Source organism: Cyanistes caeruleus, chromosome 1, assembly GCF_971803275.1.
Source record: "Cyanistes caeruleus chromosome 1, bCyaCae1.hap1.1, whole genome shotgun sequence".
Taxonomy (NCBI): domain Eukaryota; kingdom Metazoa; phylum Chordata; class Aves; order Passeriformes; family Paridae; genus Cyanistes; species Cyanistes caeruleus.
The window spans coordinates 127590694-127610660 of record NC_141701.1 but is presented as its reverse complement, the minus strand read 5'-3'; the positions used below and the strand labels follow the sequence as shown (position 1 = coordinate 127610660).

The 19967-nt window shown below is 36.9% G+C and overlaps 1 protein-coding gene across 1 annotated transcript in view; it reads left to right on the top strand.

The window, feature by feature from the left end:
- SDHAF3 (succinate dehydrogenase complex assembly factor 3) overlaps nucleotides 1–15381 on the top strand; it is a 28900-nt gene extending 13519 nt beyond the window's left edge. Inside the window, exon 2 of the mRNA XM_086856693.1 lies at nucleotides 15008–15381. Within this exon, the coding sequence (XP_086712819.1) occupies nucleotides 15008–15208 (201 nt within the window). The 3' untranslated portion in view covers nucleotides 15209–15381. The remainder of the gene's footprint in view (nucleotides 1–15007) is intronic.
- The last annotated feature ends 4586 nt before the right edge of the window (nucleotides 15382–19967 follow it).

Here is a 19967-nt window from a genome sequence, read left to right as displayed (position 1 = left end):
GGTACCTTCTCAAAGCACTCCCTTGCATTGCTGTAAGTTGTTGCTGCACACTGTCAGACTACTCTGACTCCTCTGCTGTCAAGTGCAGGTGCTGCTTTTGTTCTGAGTTCTCTCTGTCACATATTAGCAGATTCTCAACAACTGTTGGATGTATCTACCTTTCTCCAAATCAAGAGCTGTCATATCTGAAATCCGTGTGGAGATTGTGCTGTCTGAGAAACAAGCTCTGAGCTCTCTGGTGCTGTTCTGCTGCTGGTCTGGTGAAACAAGAGGAGACTCTCTAGGCCATAATGAAATTGCATGTCAAGGCTGGGCGCTGTGTCTGCACAGTAGCATTTGTGAATGTTCAGCTCTGGGCAGGTGGAAAGTATTTTCCTGGAAGGAAAAGAAAGTGAAAAAAGCCACCTTTGCTGTCTTTCTAACCAGGAGGGATTGCCAGTAATGTGTCTCATTATTTTGCATCCTAGATCTGTAAAGTATTATTTGAATACTAACATTTTAAAAGAAAATTAGTTTCTGATTCAATTAGGAGAGGGCATTCACTGCTGTTTCAGAGGCCTCTGGAGAACATAGTCCAGCTGCTGTTCATAGTTGTGCTTTGTGTTGATAAGACAAGTAAGCATGCACTTTTTCATTATCCTTTTTACTGGCCTGCTTCTGAAATATAATGGGCCAGGGTTCTACTTTCTTGGCCACAGAGATGAGACTTTGGGAAGATTGTTTTGTATGGTGCCTCTGAGAGGGTGTTTGTGGGTGAAGGAAAAGCTGCTTGAAGAAGCCCTGTTAACTTGTTTGGGTGATCATGGGTATAGAGGAACCTCCTGAGTTCCCTGGAAAAACTAGAGCTACTATCATCCTACACAATACCTCAAGGGCAGACAGGCAGAAAAGAAACCTTCAGGAAATGCCAATTTGTGTATCAGAGCATTTCTAATTATTCTTTGTTGTCAGTGAGCCTAAATTGGTGAACTGTTAAGATGTGCTGTTTATAAATTTTGGTCAGATTTTGAGTGCTGTTGCATAGTGTGTGCATAGTTTCCAGTGAAAAGGAGGTTTTGTTCTTCTTTTCGCTTGCATTTTGTACAAGTAAAGCTTTAGTGACTTTGTTATAGTGAGGAAAATTATAAATACGGTGTGTTTCTTTTATGAAAAACAGCTGCTTATAAAGTTTTGTGTTGGTTATGAAAGAATAGGATGGAAACTACCTTGTCTGTGTGTTAGTAAAAGCTTGTATACTAAAAGAGTTTGAAGAAATCAGCTGATTATTGAATACTGTCAATATTCTATTACTGATCTTTGGAGTATGTAAACTTGTCTTAGTGAACTTGTTGTTAATTTAGTTATTTTGAAACAATTGCCTTGGGGGAAGAAGAGAACTGTTTGATATTGTATATTTTCAGTGCTGAAACATTTGAAAAAAATTTGAAATCTGATAATCCTCAAAACAAAATGTCAGAATTTAACAATAACCTGAGATTTGTATTTTAAATATTTTTACCTTGGGGGTAGTCATTAAAATATAACTTGGACTAATCCTGGGTTTTTAATGAATGGAGTAATAAAGCAGAGGTAGCCTGGAAGACCTTGGCTAGAAGGGCCATTTTAAGATCAGTTTGGTTGTGGCCTCATCCAGTCCTTTACACAAATCCTTTTGGATTTTGCTGGTAGAGGATATATGGATGATGCGTAGAAAAGATTTGACTTAAAGTATACCTTTCAATTGTTAGCTGAGAAGGTTCCCAAAGTTTCTTAGTTCAAGTTTGTTCAAGCAAAACTAACTACAATTCTAAAATCTGTTGTAACCTGTTGTATTCACAGCTGGTTGGCACTGCAGTACAAGTGCTGACTCAGCACTCTGAAGGTACATCATCACTGGCACTGTTGATATCCTTTGTGGCACATTTAATCACTTGGTTTCAATCCATGAGTAATGTAACCTGAAAAATTTCAAATCACACTGTTGGGTTTTGCCTAATAATTAGTGAAGTTTATATAGAAAAGTAATTGTGTAGGTGTGATGTTAGCAGTGTGTTTATGCTTCAACAATATGTTTAGTGTTCTTTAGTTTGTGTTTTTATACAGACACAGGTCAGCCATATAAATTGCACATGTCATTGCAATGAGGATTAACATGCTAGACAGTGTGGAATGTAACTGTGATGGAACAACTTTCATGGTAATTAACAAGAGCTTGGAAACCTGTATTATATTGATGTGAATGCTGTCTACATCATTATTAATTTTTATTGTATTGTTTTTGATGGGTTGTTTGTGGACTTGCACAAATACACACTTTAAATGTGTAGTAACAAGTATAAGAATAAAGCGTATGAGTTTGTGCATCTTTTTCTTTTGGAAATCAATGACATGGTATCTAAAATACTTAGTTCCAGCCTTTCATGGCATGAGATTGGTATCTAACAGTTTCACTTGGATTCATTTAGTGTAGCAGAAAGCATGCAGCAGTGTGCAGTGGATTTAATTGCAGTGTGAATGAGCGCTTTGAATTTGTTTTTATTTGGCTTTGTCTTTTCTTTCTTCACCTTCAGATGTTCAGTTCTGTTGTGTGAGATGAAATTCTCATGATCCCTTGTACTATTTAGCATATCCCACTTATGATTAAAGCTTTTGGTACAGTGGTGCACCTATCACTGAGTACTTACCAAGTTTCTTGCCAAAGGTTTCCTTTTTCCTGAGTAATGGAACTTTTTTGTTTTTGCTTGTGATTAGGTAGCTTGTTAGGAGCATTGTTGAGGGAAGTTAGATTCTGAAAAACATTTCAAATAGGTATGATAATTTTGACAGCAGCTGTAGCAGAACTTTCCTAGGGAAATTCTCTACCTACCTGATGAAATAAAGCATTACCAAGTTAGGTTCTGTACCAGGAAGATGTTTTGCAAAGTTGTTATTTGTAAATTCACTGCTGTAGTGGATATAGCAGAGTTCAGTGAAGATGAGGACATCGGCTTTATTTTTCTCATAAATATATTAGAATACAAATGATCCCGTCATTTTTCCCCAATGCTGTATAGTCTTGTTCCAGTGTTTTCGTCTCTTGAGACATTAAAAATTCATGTTAAAACATTATGCTTTGACACAGAGATGTTATATTTTGTTCCAGTTTTCTGGGGCAGTAGTTCACTAGTCAAGGCTAGTCCTTCACTACAGCAGCAGGTGGACTTCAGGCTGACTTTACTGTAGTGCACATGCCTGTGGGTCAGAGATCCATGGGGAGCTTTCAGTGTCTAGCCCATAGGGACATTTCACAAGCAGCCCAAAAGTGGGTTTGGAAAGAAGTGTTTATTCTGGATTTTCCCTGTCTTCTATGATAGAAATTATACATGTGCTGGGATGGCAGAGGAACCCTTGCAACCCAATGCCTTCCTGTGCATGGCCAGTGCTCGGAGCTGTGACCTGATGCAATGTGTGCTGTGCTCACCTGCTGCATCTCATGATGCAGGTGAAGGGGAGGGCTTTCCCCTACACCACTAGACAGAAGTAGTGGGACTGGTCTAGGCTCCCCTCTCGGATGGTGCCTTCACAAATTACCTTTTTTCAAAGATACACGAAACATTCTGCAGAGCAGCAAATCATGCTAATAGTCATCCCTGCCTTTAAGACTGAAATAAACCCCTGCTCACAAAGACCTCATGAATTGCCATTCACTGTGATCCATTAGGTTCTGCTCTGCTTGTGGGCCGATGTACACAAGACTTTCTTTTCCATATTTGTATTGGCTAGCATGCAAAATAAATTAAGAAGTATAAACAGCTAAAAAATAATTCAAGTTTTTATTGTTCAAATAGCATTGCATTGTTTTAAATGAGTCCAGAGTAATTTTAAAGCCATGCAAATATAAGAGATAATTCCTTAGTGTTGAAAAGTCTTGAAACACAAATGAAACCTCTTGAATAGCTTTAGTATTCACTGACTGGTAGGAGCCGTATTTATTGCGTCATCAATGAATGGCAGGCAGAGATTTTTCTAAACTTATTATATAGTCAATTTAAATCTCATCCTGATCATATACAGTAGAAAAAGAACTTGGTTCTTAATTCAGTATAAGCAAACTGTGCAGTGGTTTGATATTGATACTAATGATAAGGAGTATCATTGTATTAGTGTGCCGAGAGCAGCTGAGCAGATGTGGGTGCACCATGCCAAAATGATTAAACGGTACCACTTAGAGGACAGGTAGTTTATCATGGCAGTTTTGGACATAAAAGTAGAATGTGACACTTCCATTAATGCTATCTTTGCCACAGGCAGGCTGCTTCTGCTCCAAATGTTAGTGCTTTCTTTACCTCTAAGTGAAGACTGGCACATGGCCGTGGAAGCACCTGTGAGGGTGCCAGAGTGCAGAGCTGAGCTCGCCTGACCAATCTTAATGTAGTGCATCCCCATTTCTGTGGGGTTGCCCTGGTATTTTCATAGCTCTGGTATTTTCACATGCTTTTTAAAGTATGGAGGTAAGTTAACTTCTATGCCAGTTCAACACTTACCTGTTTGCCTGGGACTAGACAGCCTGTTTTTGCACAGAGAAAAATGAGGGGTTCTAAGTGGGTGAGAATTTTTAGGAATATGTAGGCAGTCTGGATTTTTGTGGTGAAATTTTAGAGCTTTGTTAAATGAGTTATAACTTAAAAGTGAAGTACATACAGCTCTAAGCTATTTGACATACTTGATTTCCATCCCTTTATTTTTTCCCTATCCCGTTTTCCCTGTCATTTGCTAATTGAAAGCAAGCCACTTTTAATAGCTGGAAAAACTCTGGCAATAGCAGGAAAAAAAAAGAAGAAAAAAAATTAGAACAAGGTATAGGTGAGATGCTTTTAAAGTATTTGTTGTATAGTGATTACAGGAGAAGGTGTTGAGGCTTGAGTTTGATATATATTTGATCTCCTCAAGAACAGTACAGAATATGTGATGGATTTTTTTCAGAAGTACTTTCAGATTAACTGTCTCTACAGTATTTTATTGAATTTTGAAACTTGTTTAGCACATGACTGAATTTTCCTTTTTCATATTCTGCTTAATCCCTCCAGTCTTCTGTGACAGCGTGGCTGTCACTTGCTGTATTGTGGCAGACGCTATAAAAATCCTTTTAAATGTCAGAGCTGTTGGATAAACCGATAGTGACTTGCAGATGATTACAGAAGTTTTTTGATTTCTCAGATTGGAGGGTTCTTATGTAGTCAATAAAGATTCATGTTCCCTTTTGGCAGCTCTTGACATATTTGCATTCTTCAGTTAACTTCTGTGGCTAGTTCTGAAGTAGTTCAGAAGTTATATAAAATTCTGCAAGTTAAAAACCCTTGGTAAGATACATAGATTTGTAGACTTTAGAGTTTTTTACCTTAAGAAATTGGTGAAAGAGTAAGCTCAGGTTTGGAATGGGAACTTTTAGTTTCTCTGAGCATCTCTGTCTGCAGTTAAACCAGAGGACTCTCTGGCTATATATGTTAAGGAACTTTATGTTGTAATTTTGAGAGCAATAAAATTAAAGAGGAAGGAAATGCTGTGATTTAGTCTATTGCTTGGAGGATGTGGAAGACTTTTTGAACAATATAAGTTATTAATTTCATTTGACAGACATGTAGGTGTATGTGTATACAAAGTATTTGTCTGGTCTAAAACTTGAATGCCATTTAACAAACTTTGTTGCAGTGACAAGAACTTTAAAAATTTGCACTGAGTCTAGCACAGATAGTAATAAGTTAATGTTTTTTGTCTTTCATTAAGTTAATTGCAGTAACAAAATTTCTTTCCATAGAGTGAATTTACAAATATTAACCAGTGTGTTGTTTATTGTCATAAGGAAAATACTTGTTACATCAATTTGCATTTATTTTCATAGAGATGTCCTACTGCTGTTATTTAAAAGTAAGAAGGACTGAATACAACCAAATGATTGTGGCCAAACATACTGATTTATTTTTACAGACCAGGACCTTCAGAAATTCCAGACTAAATGTCAAATTTAGATAAATAATACCCTTATAAGAATTCACCTGTGCTTCCCACTGGCAGTATTTTTTTAATTTTTTAAATCCTGAGGCTGCCTGTGTGTAGGCTTTCTTTTATTGATGGTCAGTCTCCTAAGTAATGCTCTGTGAAGAGCACACCTCAAAATGTTTGTGTCTTGTTGAAGAAGCAGGTAGATAAACTTCCATGACTCCTTGTTTGTCGTTTTAAATGCCTCCACAAGCGCTGAGGTGGGGCTTGTCTCTGTTACTGTTACAGAGTTAGGGAGGGACCTAACTGGTACTGGAGGGACCATGGTAACACTGGCCAAAGAAATCAGCCTCTGATTCAGGGTTTTATCATGCCAAATTTGCTTTGCTTAATTAGTATCCCATGTATTGTATTGGAACAGATAACTTTGGCTATGTTCATTTAAAACTGGAGAAATTTCTGTCTGTTTGTCCCTAGGGGTAAATGCGACTTCTACGCTAATAACCTTCTTGTATGTTTACTAAATATTGCCAATGACTTTTGACTTAATTCATTCAAACACATATTTCTTCTACAGGTCCATTAAAGTAAAAAATTCAGCGTACCCTCAACAGAAAGGTTATTTGTGGTGTCATGGAAATCAATACAAGATGCCTATTAGAGGATTAATTTTTCATTTATACTTGAGGTTTTCTTCATTGTTGTATTAGTTTAAGGTTTTGTTTCTAGTGAGCATGTAGAAATGCATGCAATGGAAAAATAAAAAACCCCAAATCTCTTTTGGATATATATGTACACTTTAAATGCATCATTAGGTATAAATTGAGTAGAAGAACATGTATGGAAATCTTTGAAATGTTATCATCTGGGATATATAATCTTTTGCATGTTCTTAGTATCTAGCGGTCTGGCAACTAATGTGGTTGTCTTGGAAACAGGCTTTATTTTCCTTTTGTGAATATCTAGATGTGAAATCATCATCTTCCTTGAAAATCTAGAAGTAATACTTCTGAAAGAAATAACTGCAGATTTAAGATGCTTGTCCTCTGTTTAAAGAATTGATTCTGAATTACAGAAGTCTGTAAGTGATGTTTGCATTGTGAGCTTTAATTATAGTTGTGTGCTTATGTTGCTAAAACAGTCTTTAGTGGGTTTTTTTAGGTAAAATTCCTGTACTTAGTGTTGATATTTGTCTAGGAATTATCTGCAGTGAAACACTGTGCCAAGATTTTCTAGCTTAATGTTTAAATAGAAATATTACAGCGTAACTGATGCTTTAGAAGTGAAATTCCTAAAACCAAACTGATACTATGACTTTCAGTCTTTTCCCTTGCCTTGTTTTAAATTAACAGCATGCAATAAATCCTTGGGTATTCTGTGAGATTATAGCATACGATTTGCCAGATAAAACATTACGTTTTTATTAGCCAGAGAGCTGCCATGCATGACATAAAATGTCAAAGTAAAATGGAAACTGAGTCAAGAAATAACCATATTTCAAATTGCTGGTTTTTTTTTTGTGATTTGTATGAGAAGATGAAATAATGTTCTTGAAATTTAATTTTTCTGGTCCGTAGCTTATTTGTCCGTATTTGTCAGCAGTCTGATAGTTTGCTAGCAACAGTGTATTTTCATCCTGCTTTTTACAGATTAAGGTCTGGACTGAATAATTGTCCATATTTTGTTCTTAAATTTTTGAGTTTAATAAGTTTTCTAGTGGAGGTGTTAATATATTTATCTTCCAAGTAATTTTGTCTCCAATAACAATTTAAAAGGCTTTCAAATGTGGGTATGTACATGAGAGAATATGTTTTTAAGTGTCTCACTGTTTTTATCAGTGAAACTCACACTTTGAATGATACAACCTCTCCAAGGATAGAGAACCGTGGCAAGATCTTGTTTAGCCACTGGAACCCAATTGCACCACCATTTCTTTTGTTCTACCTTCCATCTCTTCCTCCTGCTTCATTTCTTGTGCTGTACCCACATTTCAGATTGATCTCTCTTTCGAGAACTTAATTGGCCATTTTATTTTTGCTTAAATGTCCAAGTATGTTCCAAATTTTTTAACTTCCTTATTCCTTAGAATAAGATCAGGCTTTCTGTGTAAGGCTTAAGATGAAGCTTATTGACGTAAATGGAGAGAAACTTAAAGACTTAGACTATGGTTGTTACCAGATGATGCAAAAAGCTTTTAGTGACCTGTATTTTGGCCCCAGTGTACAATAGTGGTGTAAGTATTCTGCACTCAGAAAGAAATAAATAATCACAATTTGTTTTTCCACAAATGACAGTAGTCACTCTAATTGTACTCTAATGGTGCTGTGTTCCATTTTGGATGCAATAGCATTTATATATGTTTACCTTGATGGCCAGGCCATAAACTTCCTACTTTCACCTCAAATTAGGATCTCATAAATCTTACATTAAAAAAGGATATTAAAATAACATGTTATTTAAGCTACAAACAAAGCTGAGTTAGTCCTTGAGCTTTTTTCACATTCCTCTAAATAAATGTCATTTCTTTCAGTTTAACAATATTAGTTAACTGTGTTCAGAAAAAGCAGTCCATTTTATACCTTCCTGATCAAATAATAATTCTTCATGCTGATTACTAAGTATTACATAATTATATTCCCTGGCTCCATTTCAGCTGAACAATTTTTCATTCTTTGCTCCCAAATTGCAAACAAGCAAGCAACTGAAAAAACCCCAAAACCCCAAACCCCTCATGGTAACAATTCTATATTCGATATTGTGCATCATTGTGTTAATGTGATCAGTTCCCTGGAATTGGTTGATAGTCATGTACTAATATCCTTCTTGAATATCCTGGGAAAACCTGATATTGTTAAAGTTCTCATGGCTTTTCTTTTCAGATTAACTGTTAGTAAACTTCGATGTTTTCTTGTTCCTATTCTTTATGATGCATATATTTTGTCCTGGAGAAATCTGTTTTACCTCTGTGCATTGTAATTGGAAATGGTGACATGCTCTTTCATCTCCAGAAATGAAATTACGTGTAATTCAAAGTTAGTTCTAAAGATAAAGAGGAAGTACAGTTTTTTTCTTTCATGTGTTTCATTTTAGGATGTTGCCACATCTGATATCAGCAGCATTAGAAAAAGATGAAATAAACTCCAGGGGAGGGATTGTAGAGTCATTCAAGGAGAAATTGTATTTTTGTTGCCTTTTGTAATTAAAAAAGTACAAAACAAAATAACTAATGAACATTTTTCTTTTACCATAAGCAAGGAAATTGATCAAGTATGTAGCATGTAGTAGCTTTCTCAGTGAAGAGACCCACATCTCTGGAGGACAGTGTATCCAGTCATCACATCATGTTTAAGACAGAAGTTTCTCTCTCCAATGGCCAGCACAAAGACAAGCTGCATCTCTAGTGTCACTTAGGCACGTGATATTTAGGTGTAGGCAGTCCCATTGCCAGTGTGTGACTTGGCTTGAAATGATCTCTGCAAATCTTTCCATCTAATAATGGACTGAAATACAAAATAGCTTATCCAAGCTGCACTTCACACAACTTGTTTTAGAGCTTCTCATGAATTACAATAGCTGTTTCTTTCTTGTATGTGCTTGGTATGTTGTTACTCATATGGTGTCTGCTGAGGTGATTCAAATGCTGCACGAGAAATTTGCTTTTTCACCTTCTTGCAAGACTTGCAGTGGAGCTGGACATCTTTATTCCCTAGAGGTCCTCTGCTGTGCTAGGTACCTCAGAGTGAAAGTCTTAATTCTTCATTCTGTTGCCCTTTTCCCAGCAATTACTGTTAATTATTCACATAAGGAGCTCTTCTAATGCTGCCATAGGTCATTACTTGGTATCATTCAAATACCATTTGATAAGTATTTTCAAAAGCAGGGGGAGGGCTTACTCAGAACTCTTTGTAGTATATTGGTTTTTCTTTTTTTACATGTTAATGGTGTGACCTTTACAAAACCAAAAGTGATTTGAAATTGAAAATTTGAAATTGATAAAAGATTGCTCCTGTTAGAGGATGTGGGACTTTACAGAGGTGTTTATTCATATCAGTTAATTAAGTTGGCAGTAATTGTATTTTATGCAATTTTAAAAATGTTTAGGGCTATTTTTAATAGTCTTATCTGGTGAAATATATGTTGTTATGGGTTATTGTGTATGTGAATGCATGAAAATGTTCACTGAAGTGGTGTATCGAGCTGAGCTTAAATGATGTAGAATTTTCATGGGTTTATTGCTGCATTTCTAGCTATACTTACAACTTCAGGTAAAATTTATGAAGATACTCTGAAATTTCATGGGGTGTAGTACCCATTTAAAAAGCACTTCTGTAATATTGTATGTTTTTCTGATTCTCAGTTTAACATCAAAACAGTTTTGCAGTAAAAAAATATAGTAAATAATTTGCAGAATTCTATCTGAATTAATATGAAATAATTAATTCAGAATATCTGTGTACAATAATAAGAACAGGGTGCTCCTTGCTGTGCTGTTCATTCACAGTTGTTTCTTCATGCTGCCACCTTGGCAGCATGTATTTGATTTTGCTCTGAATAACAGCAGAATCAGCTGAGATGCTGCAATTTGAAATTAACTTCCAGGGAGCGATGACAGTGGCCTGTCAGGCCGTGCTGATTTTTTTATGTCACCCTGAAAGAAATAAATTTAAAATAAACAGCATTTTTCTAGTGCCTGACTGTGCTTTGTTTAACATATCTCAGAGTAGCATTTTCTGATCTGGCCACAGTAATGTTTTTAATCAGTGCTGTCATTAATTTGGTTACAGGTAGAGATAGTCTTTTTGGAATGAATGAATACTTCAGCTTTATACTTGAACTGCTTAAAGGAGATAAAAATTTTAGACCTTTTTAAAAGAGAAAATCTGACTAAAAAGTGAATTGTATAGGTAGTTACTGTGAACAGACATATCTTACTGAGATTTTTTGGAGCAATTGTCTAAAGTGTAGCATTGTACATGTTTAGGAAGATGTTAGAGAAAATAAAAATTAGGATAATAAAACTTATGATTGTTGTTCTTTCCAGTGAAAATGGGCTCTTAACCCATTTAATTTTATGATTAAATAATAAATGTCTATCAGCAATTGTTTAGCATATGAGATAAATGTGTGTCAGTGTGGACTGTATCTGGTAGGACTGTATATATCTGGCAGTCAGGAAGTGAGGCGTTTGGTTGTGTAATTTTTGCTTTTATTTTTCTATTTAATCATTTCTCAACTTGCAAAACAAGAAGGCTGATGCTCTTTCTGTAATGTGTGGTATTTTAAACCTCAAATGTCACCCATCCCCTTGCCCTTTTAATGAATTTGATCATTCTGTGAATGCCTATGAGTCAGAGAGCAGAGGAGAACTCTGTATTTGCTTCACTTAGTGAATTTAAACAAAAACCCCTAAGGTTATTGACTAAAGCAAACACTCACTTTCTGGATTTTGGTATAAATCATTTAGAGGTGCAAGCATTTACTCATAGGGTTTTAAGAGAGCCTGATGCTTGGGTTCAGCATGCATGCTGTAGGTGCCAATGATCTGAGGTAGAAGCATGGCCTCCCCTTCCAGGTGAGGGATCTGCCTGTGCACTCGCCATACAGAGGGTTTCTGGGTGTGTCTCTGGTTGCACACACCAATGTCAATGCAGTGACATGTCCAGTTTGCACCTTGGACTGTTACCTTGGGCCTCCTTTAGGGTGAGGAGGGTGTCTGCGATGTGGATGGACCGCAGGCTGGGATTTAATACAAAATAAATCTTTTGAATGTAAACGGTCAGGAGAGGTGGTTGTAACTTGAGCTTGATTCTGATCCTGTGTGTTTCTGGTGGCAGTCACATACAAGGGGGAAAGGCTGTTGCCATTCAGGTGGCGATTTGGGTTTTGTTTACTTTTTTCATGTAAAAGCTCAGAAAGTTTACAGCTGGTGCAGGCAGAGGATCATTGTAGTAAGAGCTACTTCCAAAGAAGCAATCAACCACCCTAAAAATCTGGCAGGGAGAAGTGCTCCTGTGTCCCTGTGCTATCCTTGTATATGCTGAGGCTGGCTCTGTGAGGGTGCAGGATTACTTGTGTTCCATTTTGTCTCCTGTCTCTGTTTTTGTGTGAGTACAGTGCGATCCATAATTGAAATAAGATGCCCTTGAAAAATCTGCTAAGGATTTGTGTCATGATTGACGACAAACGTGTTTTGTTATATTTGGAAGATGTAGTTAAATATAACATAGAATGAAAGGCAGAAGTGAAGTAATTTTCCTTGTTTGAGGAAGCTAAGCAAGAATTTGTTTCAGTTCTGCTGGTAAGGAAGATGACACTAGAAAATAGTTAAATTCTGTATTTATTAAGTTCTAATGAAAACTAGACCATACATGAATATACTGCTTCTTATTACCTGAGAGGGACTGTGATTATTGTATTTTATGATGAAAGTTATATTACTCAAAGAACAAATGTTAGCTTCTCCCCCTTTTGTTTTTCATTATGTTTTTAAACCTGTTACAAAACATTGGAGTTCAGCACATTAAATTCATTTGCTGCTAGGAAAATGGCACATTGTCGCTAAAGGACACAAAATGATTCACACGAATGTCTCTCAGTGTTAGAACAGGAAAAAAGGCCACTTTATTCTCTGACTCCAGTATTTATAGATTCTTGACAGTGACCAGGGACTGGATAATTAAGTTACCACCTTCCCAATCACACTGGTCATGCAAAACATCCATCAAAAGACATTTCTTAGAAGGAATGTGATAAACAACTTATGTTTATAGAACTTTCATGGGAAAGTAACTAAAACTATGAAAACATTATCAGGAGGCTTTAATTTGCAGGGTGACAGCACATTTTTTATATAGGAGCTGAATCTTAAATTACTGTGTACCATCAAATCATGTAGTACCTTTCCTCAAATCACTGATCACATAATAATAGTATTAGTTTCTGAGGGAACACTAATGTATTAAACAGTTAATGTAGACTTTGTTTTTTCTTCATTTGGTAACACAGAAAAAATGAGTTACACCATATAGTTCATCTTGCTTTCAGCACTTCTATAAAGGCTGAAACATACTTTCTTTGATGCACCACTGACTTTTGGTAAAATGAGGTAAGAAAGCTCTATTTTCTGTCAGGAGCCAACCAGGTCCTAGCATGATTCCACTGTCCAGTTTTGAATTTCTGTTCACATTGCAGATGGATGTGAAACTTCAACCACTGAGGCTTTCTGGCATGTACAAAACATTTGTTCAGCTAGAAAATGAGTGGGGAAAAAGAGCCAGCAGTGATGTCCAGATGGGAGCCCACTGGAGTGCTGTGAAGCAGAACACATGGTGTAAGGAGTAAGGGTTGTCCATGACCCTGTGTCTGGGTGCAGGGCACCTGTGCGAGTGGGCATTGCAGCTTTGTTGAGGACCACCACTTCCAAGATCTGGATTCTATAATGCTGATGTGCTGTGAGATGAAATGCTGTGATGTTAGATGAAAAAAAAAAATAAAATTGCAGACTATTTGCCAGTAATTAATTTGATATTTTTGGAAAACAGTCAACAGTTTGTAAAATTGTAACTGTTTCTTAACTGGACTTATTTCTGGGTACCAGAGCTCATGCCTTCAGCAGTAGCTGCAGGCTGCTCCCAGATGGTTGTTATTAGCAGTGGGGAGCTACTTTTCCAGCTGTGGAACTTGCGCTGATAGGACACTGCATGAAGGAGTTCTTGGGGTTTGTATGTTCAGTCAGATCTCTTGACAAGATGGAAAGACTTTTGCATTGCTTGCTGTCAGTATTGTTTCTGAATTATATGCTGTGAATGTTGTTGTTCAGTATAATTAAAGTGGTGTGGGGTTTGTTTGTTTGTGTGTTTTTTGGTTGTTGATTTGCTTTTGGGGTTTTTTTTAATGTGGCTTTGTTAGTTTTTGTTTTTTATTTTTGTTCTTTTTCTAGACCAGAGTCACTGCTGAATGAATTGTTCTGTGCAGAAATGCAAAGATAGAATAAAATAGAATGAGGTAGAATGGTTGAAGTGTAACTGTCAGTGTGTTACTGGTCTGCTGGGTAGCTTCAGAGATCACATTTGTTCAGCTGCCTTGATAAGAAATTCTGTAAATTGCAAACTTGAGGAATTAAACATCACAATTTTTTATCTTATCATTACCATGTGATTGTTCAATCATTGGGAAAAAAACCTATTTAGTTTCTTTTAAGCCCTACACCAGCTCTACCATGAGGCAATACCACTGAGGTATAAGTTTACCATGGAAATTAACTGTGGTGTCACTGTTTCTGAATGCCTATTTAATTTAAAAGCAGGAGAGGTGATGTTGGGAAGAACCTTAAAGAATCAGTTTGATTCAGAGTCCATACGAATAAAATTTATTTTTGTTTGCCTCAGTTTTAGCTATCTGTTTTCTTTAAATATACATGAATTAAGCTTTGCAACAGGGCTGGTAAGATCCTGCTGATTTCAGTGAGGCTTGACATGGTCCACTAACAATGTAATGTATTTATGTTAGTGTCATTTTGAAGTTTATCATGAGCTCATGAATATCTTTCCTCTCGCTCACTTCTCTGGAATTATTAGACATACAGCTGAAGCATTGGCCTTAGTTACTTTTGTGGTAATTGGATTAACAGTTCAGTACACAATGCCGAGGTCTCTTTTAGCTGAAAATTGGGAACAATGCTTTTCTGGATGGTTACAAAGTGTTTACAAAGTGTATCCTATTGATATCCTGCTATATAGGAAAGATTACTAATACATGTATTAGATCTATAAATAAATTTTGTTTTGTTTTCAGTAGTAGTATATGATAGGGCATTAATCTATACATATATGCATTTTAAACTAGCTGCATAAAATTGACTGTAGATACTAGAAATGCTTTAATAACTTTTCTTTCTTATCAAAAGTGTAAATTTTTTTAGTCATTTCTTGTTGATTAATAGACTGTAGGAGATTGTGTTAAAGTATGTTGTTACAATAAAATGCTATTAAAAAAAGTTGACCCGAATCTTGCTTTTGTCAGTTTTGTGACCTTTATATTTCTTTCTCATTAGAACTATGCAGCACTGATCCAGCAACAAATTAATGAGGACAAACAAAACTTGAGAGAAAAGGCTGTATATGGAATCCAGCTGACAGAAGAAAAACTTAATGACTTCCGTGATGAACAGATTGGGCAGCTGAAGGAACTGATGGACGAGGCTACCAAACCTAATAAAAACACCATTTCTAAAGACTCAGAACACAAAACTTAAAAGATTGAAAAAATTATTTTAATGCATATGGAAGTGTTTTGAAACTGCTTTTTCCAGTTGTACATGAATGTGGTTTCTGTAAGATAATGGACACTGCTGATGCTATAACTTGTCAGAAAAGGATGTGTTTGGCTTTCTGTGCAAGAATAAATGGAAAAATGGAATAATCACAACACTTTTATGTTAATTGCATTATTTTTTTTCTTCTTTTTTTCCTCCTAATGGATGTTGAAGACAAAGAATTTGGGAAAAGTAAATTCACATTTTTAAAATATGTAGTTATTAGTGTTTCTTGTTTTGTAATCTTGGCACCTGTAGAGCAAAACATCTTTCTGTTTGTCTGTCATCCGCTTCCTTAATGGAAAATTTGCTATTAGCATTTATTTTCCGTGGAGGTCAAAGAAACAGCCAGCAGAGAGCTTGCTGCACTCCCTTGGAGAACTCATCTGTAATCCACAGACCCTGCTGTTCTGGAGAGCAAAATTTCTCCCCCAGAGACCTTTGCAACCCTATGTTAATCCCTGGTTCACCGTTGGTTCTTCCCTTTACTCTCCACCCCCGTGCCTGCATCCCATCGGTTACTGGTTTCTCCCTGTCTCTCACCTTCCCTGTATCTAGCGTGGTTTTTCCCCAGTTGAGAGAGCTTCTGTGCTGGCTCCTTCCACAGAGGGCCCTGCTCTAATAAAGGCTGATTTCTCTGTGGAATTGCTAGCCAGAGCTCCAGTCCTTTCTTCCCTGCGTTGCCTGGGAGAAGCTGCTGCTGAGCTGGACATTGCTCGCCGGGCCAGGAGAGGGATGTGCCTGTTGCTCTGGGAGCCGTCCTTCTCAGGACGCTTCTTCCGGAGGTCACGGCACTCCTGCCATCCCGGCCACTGCAGCAATTGTCTGGTGAGGATTGAGTAGACAAAGGAAAGGTATTAGAGTGGGTTTGTTTTCATGGAAAGAAATGGGCAGTATTAGAAAAGCATACTGCTGGTGAAATTAGAAGTTTGCTTTCTTCTTGAGCTAATTGTGAAAAGTACTTTAAAATAAAAGATGTAGCTCATAATTAAATTAACCTTGAATCACTCTTATGCAGAAAATTCTGCATTTTTTTCAAAGCTAAGTTCAGATTATTGTTAGTATGTAAAATTTTTAACAACCTTTCATGAGTGGGTTGTGCTGTAGTTTGAATTGTTTGAATTAAAAGGTTCTTTAAAAACTTGGGATCCTATATTATGAAATATTTTGTACAGATCAGGATTTGTAAATGATCACAGAAATTCTGTTGATAATACTATATGATGAACATTATTAATTTATTTCTAATAGGTTAAATCTTCAGTAAGACAATGTGTGCTTGTTGTAACATATACTATTGGAACTAAAAAAAAGGGGGGTTTTATCTGTTAAGAAAAACACACCCCTTTCTGTGCAAAAGGCAGCTTTAATTTCATCTTCCAAACCTAGTTTTATATTATTAGTTTTGTTATATTTCTGGACCTTTCTCTGTCTGTTACCCACAGCACATTCAAGGCAGCAGAATTTCTTTGCTTTTGTGGAATAACAGGTTTGACAAGGAAGCACATTTCCATTTGTCTCAATTTGTAACAACATGCTGTTTGCCAGAGCTGCGCTCCTGGATCGTAACAGAGTGGGGAGCAATTTCAGGAGCAACCTCTTTTTTTCTCCTTTACCTCTTTTCCCAATTCTTTGATGGGATTGTGGGCTGCAAGTTGCTCATTTCTACTAAAAGTTCACTTGCAGGATTGCTGTGTGAGAGACATGTGGTTGCTTTGCTCCATCTTCCTCTGGCACCCACTGCCTTGTATGTGCAGTAGGAGCATGCTGTAACCTCAAACACCCAATGCAAACAAGATGGAAGGGCAGAGATGGCATCCAGGCTGCAGGGCTGTTCACAGGTCCTGATTCTTGGTGCTTCAGGGGCATGGTTGGAGAGAATGGCAGCTCCTTCCTGGCCTGCTCCATACCTAGGATGCCCCAGCATCAAAGTGGGAAGCAAATGGCATGTGAATATAGGAAACTTGAAAATTGTCTCTGATACTGCCATTCACACATTCCTAAAGTCTTGTTCTTTTTACAGTTTAAAGTCTGTAAAAATCTAATCCAGCTCCAGAGTTTAGGGCATAAAGATTTATTTTGTTATAAATAATTTGTTATACTTCCATCAGATGTAATCAGCAATTCCATCACTAAATCTATTTGGTTTTCATACCAAAAGTAATTTTTATGTGTTGACAACAGAGTTTGTTTCCAGTACTTGATTGGTAGTAGACCTGCTTTCCAGTCAATATCCAAGTTGCTTCAAATTCATTTCAAATACTGCAATTTAAAGCATCATTACTTTTATCAATATATTTAATGGCACTTGATAGTTCAATTAAACTAGTTAAAATACTTGTTTTGCATCTGTCTACTCATGTATGCACCGAGATTTTTGGAGGCTAAATTAATTAATAATGAAAAAATGCTATATGGTATGAAAAACTTAAGCTTGTAACGAGACCTAAAAGGAGTTGGAGTCAAGGTAAACATTTTTACATGCACAACCCTGTTTCTAGTAAATCCAACTGTTTTTTCTTTCATTCCTAGCAGTAGTTTGTATTTGGTACAATATTTGTATTCTTGTCAAAAATGACTATCACAAAAGCCAAAATTCCATTATGGGAATGAAACATCTTTCAAGATTGCTGGCTTTAAGACAGGCAGTGCTAATAGTAAGGTGTGCTCTGGTCTGAGCAGGGCTTACGCGAGTGGTGGGGCCCCACAGAAGCTTTGTGATGCCAACACTGCCATGCATTAAAAAAATTCTTTGATTAACAAGTGTGGTTAGTGACAGTTAAGTTGAGGAAAACAGTGTGGTCACAGAAAGTGACACAGATGCTGTTTCTTTAATTTCTGGGATTTTTTAAGGTACAAGACACTTCTGTGGGTAACTTTACACTTGGTTTGAAGGACAATGAACAGAAGAAAGCATCCATCAGAAATGCTTCAAAACTTCAAGCAGTGTGCTATTTCAAATGGCAAGAGTTGCCTAGAAAAAAAAATTCTACTTACCTTATAAGGAAAAATAGCCCATATCACTTTAGAAGAGAGTACAAAGTCTTGAGTTGTGTTTTCTGTGTTGTATGCATTGCTGCTATAAAACTCGCCACTGAAAGTCTTCAACTGCCCTTAAAAGACTTCTCTCCATTCAGCTTAACCATTAAGAAAGATCCATTATATTTTGTTGTTCTCTTCTGGAGCTAAAAAAGAGTGATACAATTCACTGGCTGAATTGGCTGAGCCTTATCTGGGGTAACACTTTCTGTGATTTCCTGGCAGCTGGTAGGAGTTGGAGGGAGCTGAAGTTTTGAGTAGCTGGAAAAAACACAAGCTGAAGTCTTTCCAACTAGTAAAGAATTTTCAGAAATCTCATTAAAAACTACCAGTTTTGATATGCAAAGTTATACATCTTAAAAAGAACAAATAAAATGTCCTTCTTTCAGTGTTCTATTATGCCTATGATGTGGGTTTCTGCTTTTTTTAACTGACTGCCTGGCAAGAGCTATTAGGACATATTTATTCCTTAAAAATAAATGAATAATATAACATCTTGAAGGTGGGATTTATGAAGAAGTTTTATTCCTTAGCTATTTGGATTTTAATATTTTGGAATTATTAGTGGACATTCTATTTCTTCTTGAATACGTATTTGTGAAACACTGACAATGCACAGATGAGTCAGTGGCCAAATTTTTTGTTGGCTTCTAGTTAAAAATATTGGACAGTTAATGAAGGAAACAGGCTTTTTTCTGTCTGTCATAATCTATTTTATTTTCTACTTTCTATAGCTAAACTAATAGCAGATAAAAGGCTGAATCTTCCAGTAGACTGATTTATCCAAGTGGGACCATGAAGTATCTATGTACCTTTGATGTAGAGTGAAAGATGAATCACTGTGAAAAACAGCTCACATTCTGGGGCAAAATCAGTCTCTATGTGCTATCTGGCTTAACTGTTGTCCTGGGGTGACTGGTTGATTATCAGACCTCTTGGAACGAATTTAAAGGTAAATGCTTCCCGTTGGATGGTGTAGATGCAGGAGGGTATAGATGCAGCAGCCCAGGTGTTGCTGGGCTTGTTTGATAAACAGGACTGACTGCCTGACCCACCTCCTACTGCTCTGTGTCCTGCACTGGACCAGGCGTGGTGTGCCTGCCTCTCGGTGAGCAATGGTCATGCTAGTTTGAAAATAAGACAGTGGGAGATTCCAAGGAAGTTTAATAGGAAAATCAAAGGCAGTAAGTACAGAAACACTGGCTTAAACTGGCAGTCAGAATATGACTTGACACCCTGGTTGGTCAGGGTGCTGGTAACAGTCTGATTAAATAGTAGCTGCAGTCCTGTTGGAATGACCTGTTTGGTTTTGTCAAAAGGGTGATCCTGTAGAACAATCTGGTCTTTCTCTCTCGAGGACCAGTAGTGGGTATCGAGCTCTTGTACTTTGGGAATCCAGTGATAGTGCCTCCATTGTGTTCCAAGCCTCAGATTATATCCAGGTAGGAATGTCTGGTTCCTCCCCCTTGGTGGGGCATCTCAGTGCAATGATGTAATTTTATGGGAGACCTTGATGTCCCATTAGCAGAGATAGCCCAGAGGGAGACCAGGGATGAGTTGTGGAAAAGATAAGGAACCCTGCCCCACCAATTGTAACAGTTTATGAAGATGGTAATAGAATACATAATTTTGAATATATCTTCTATTGTAACCTAAGACA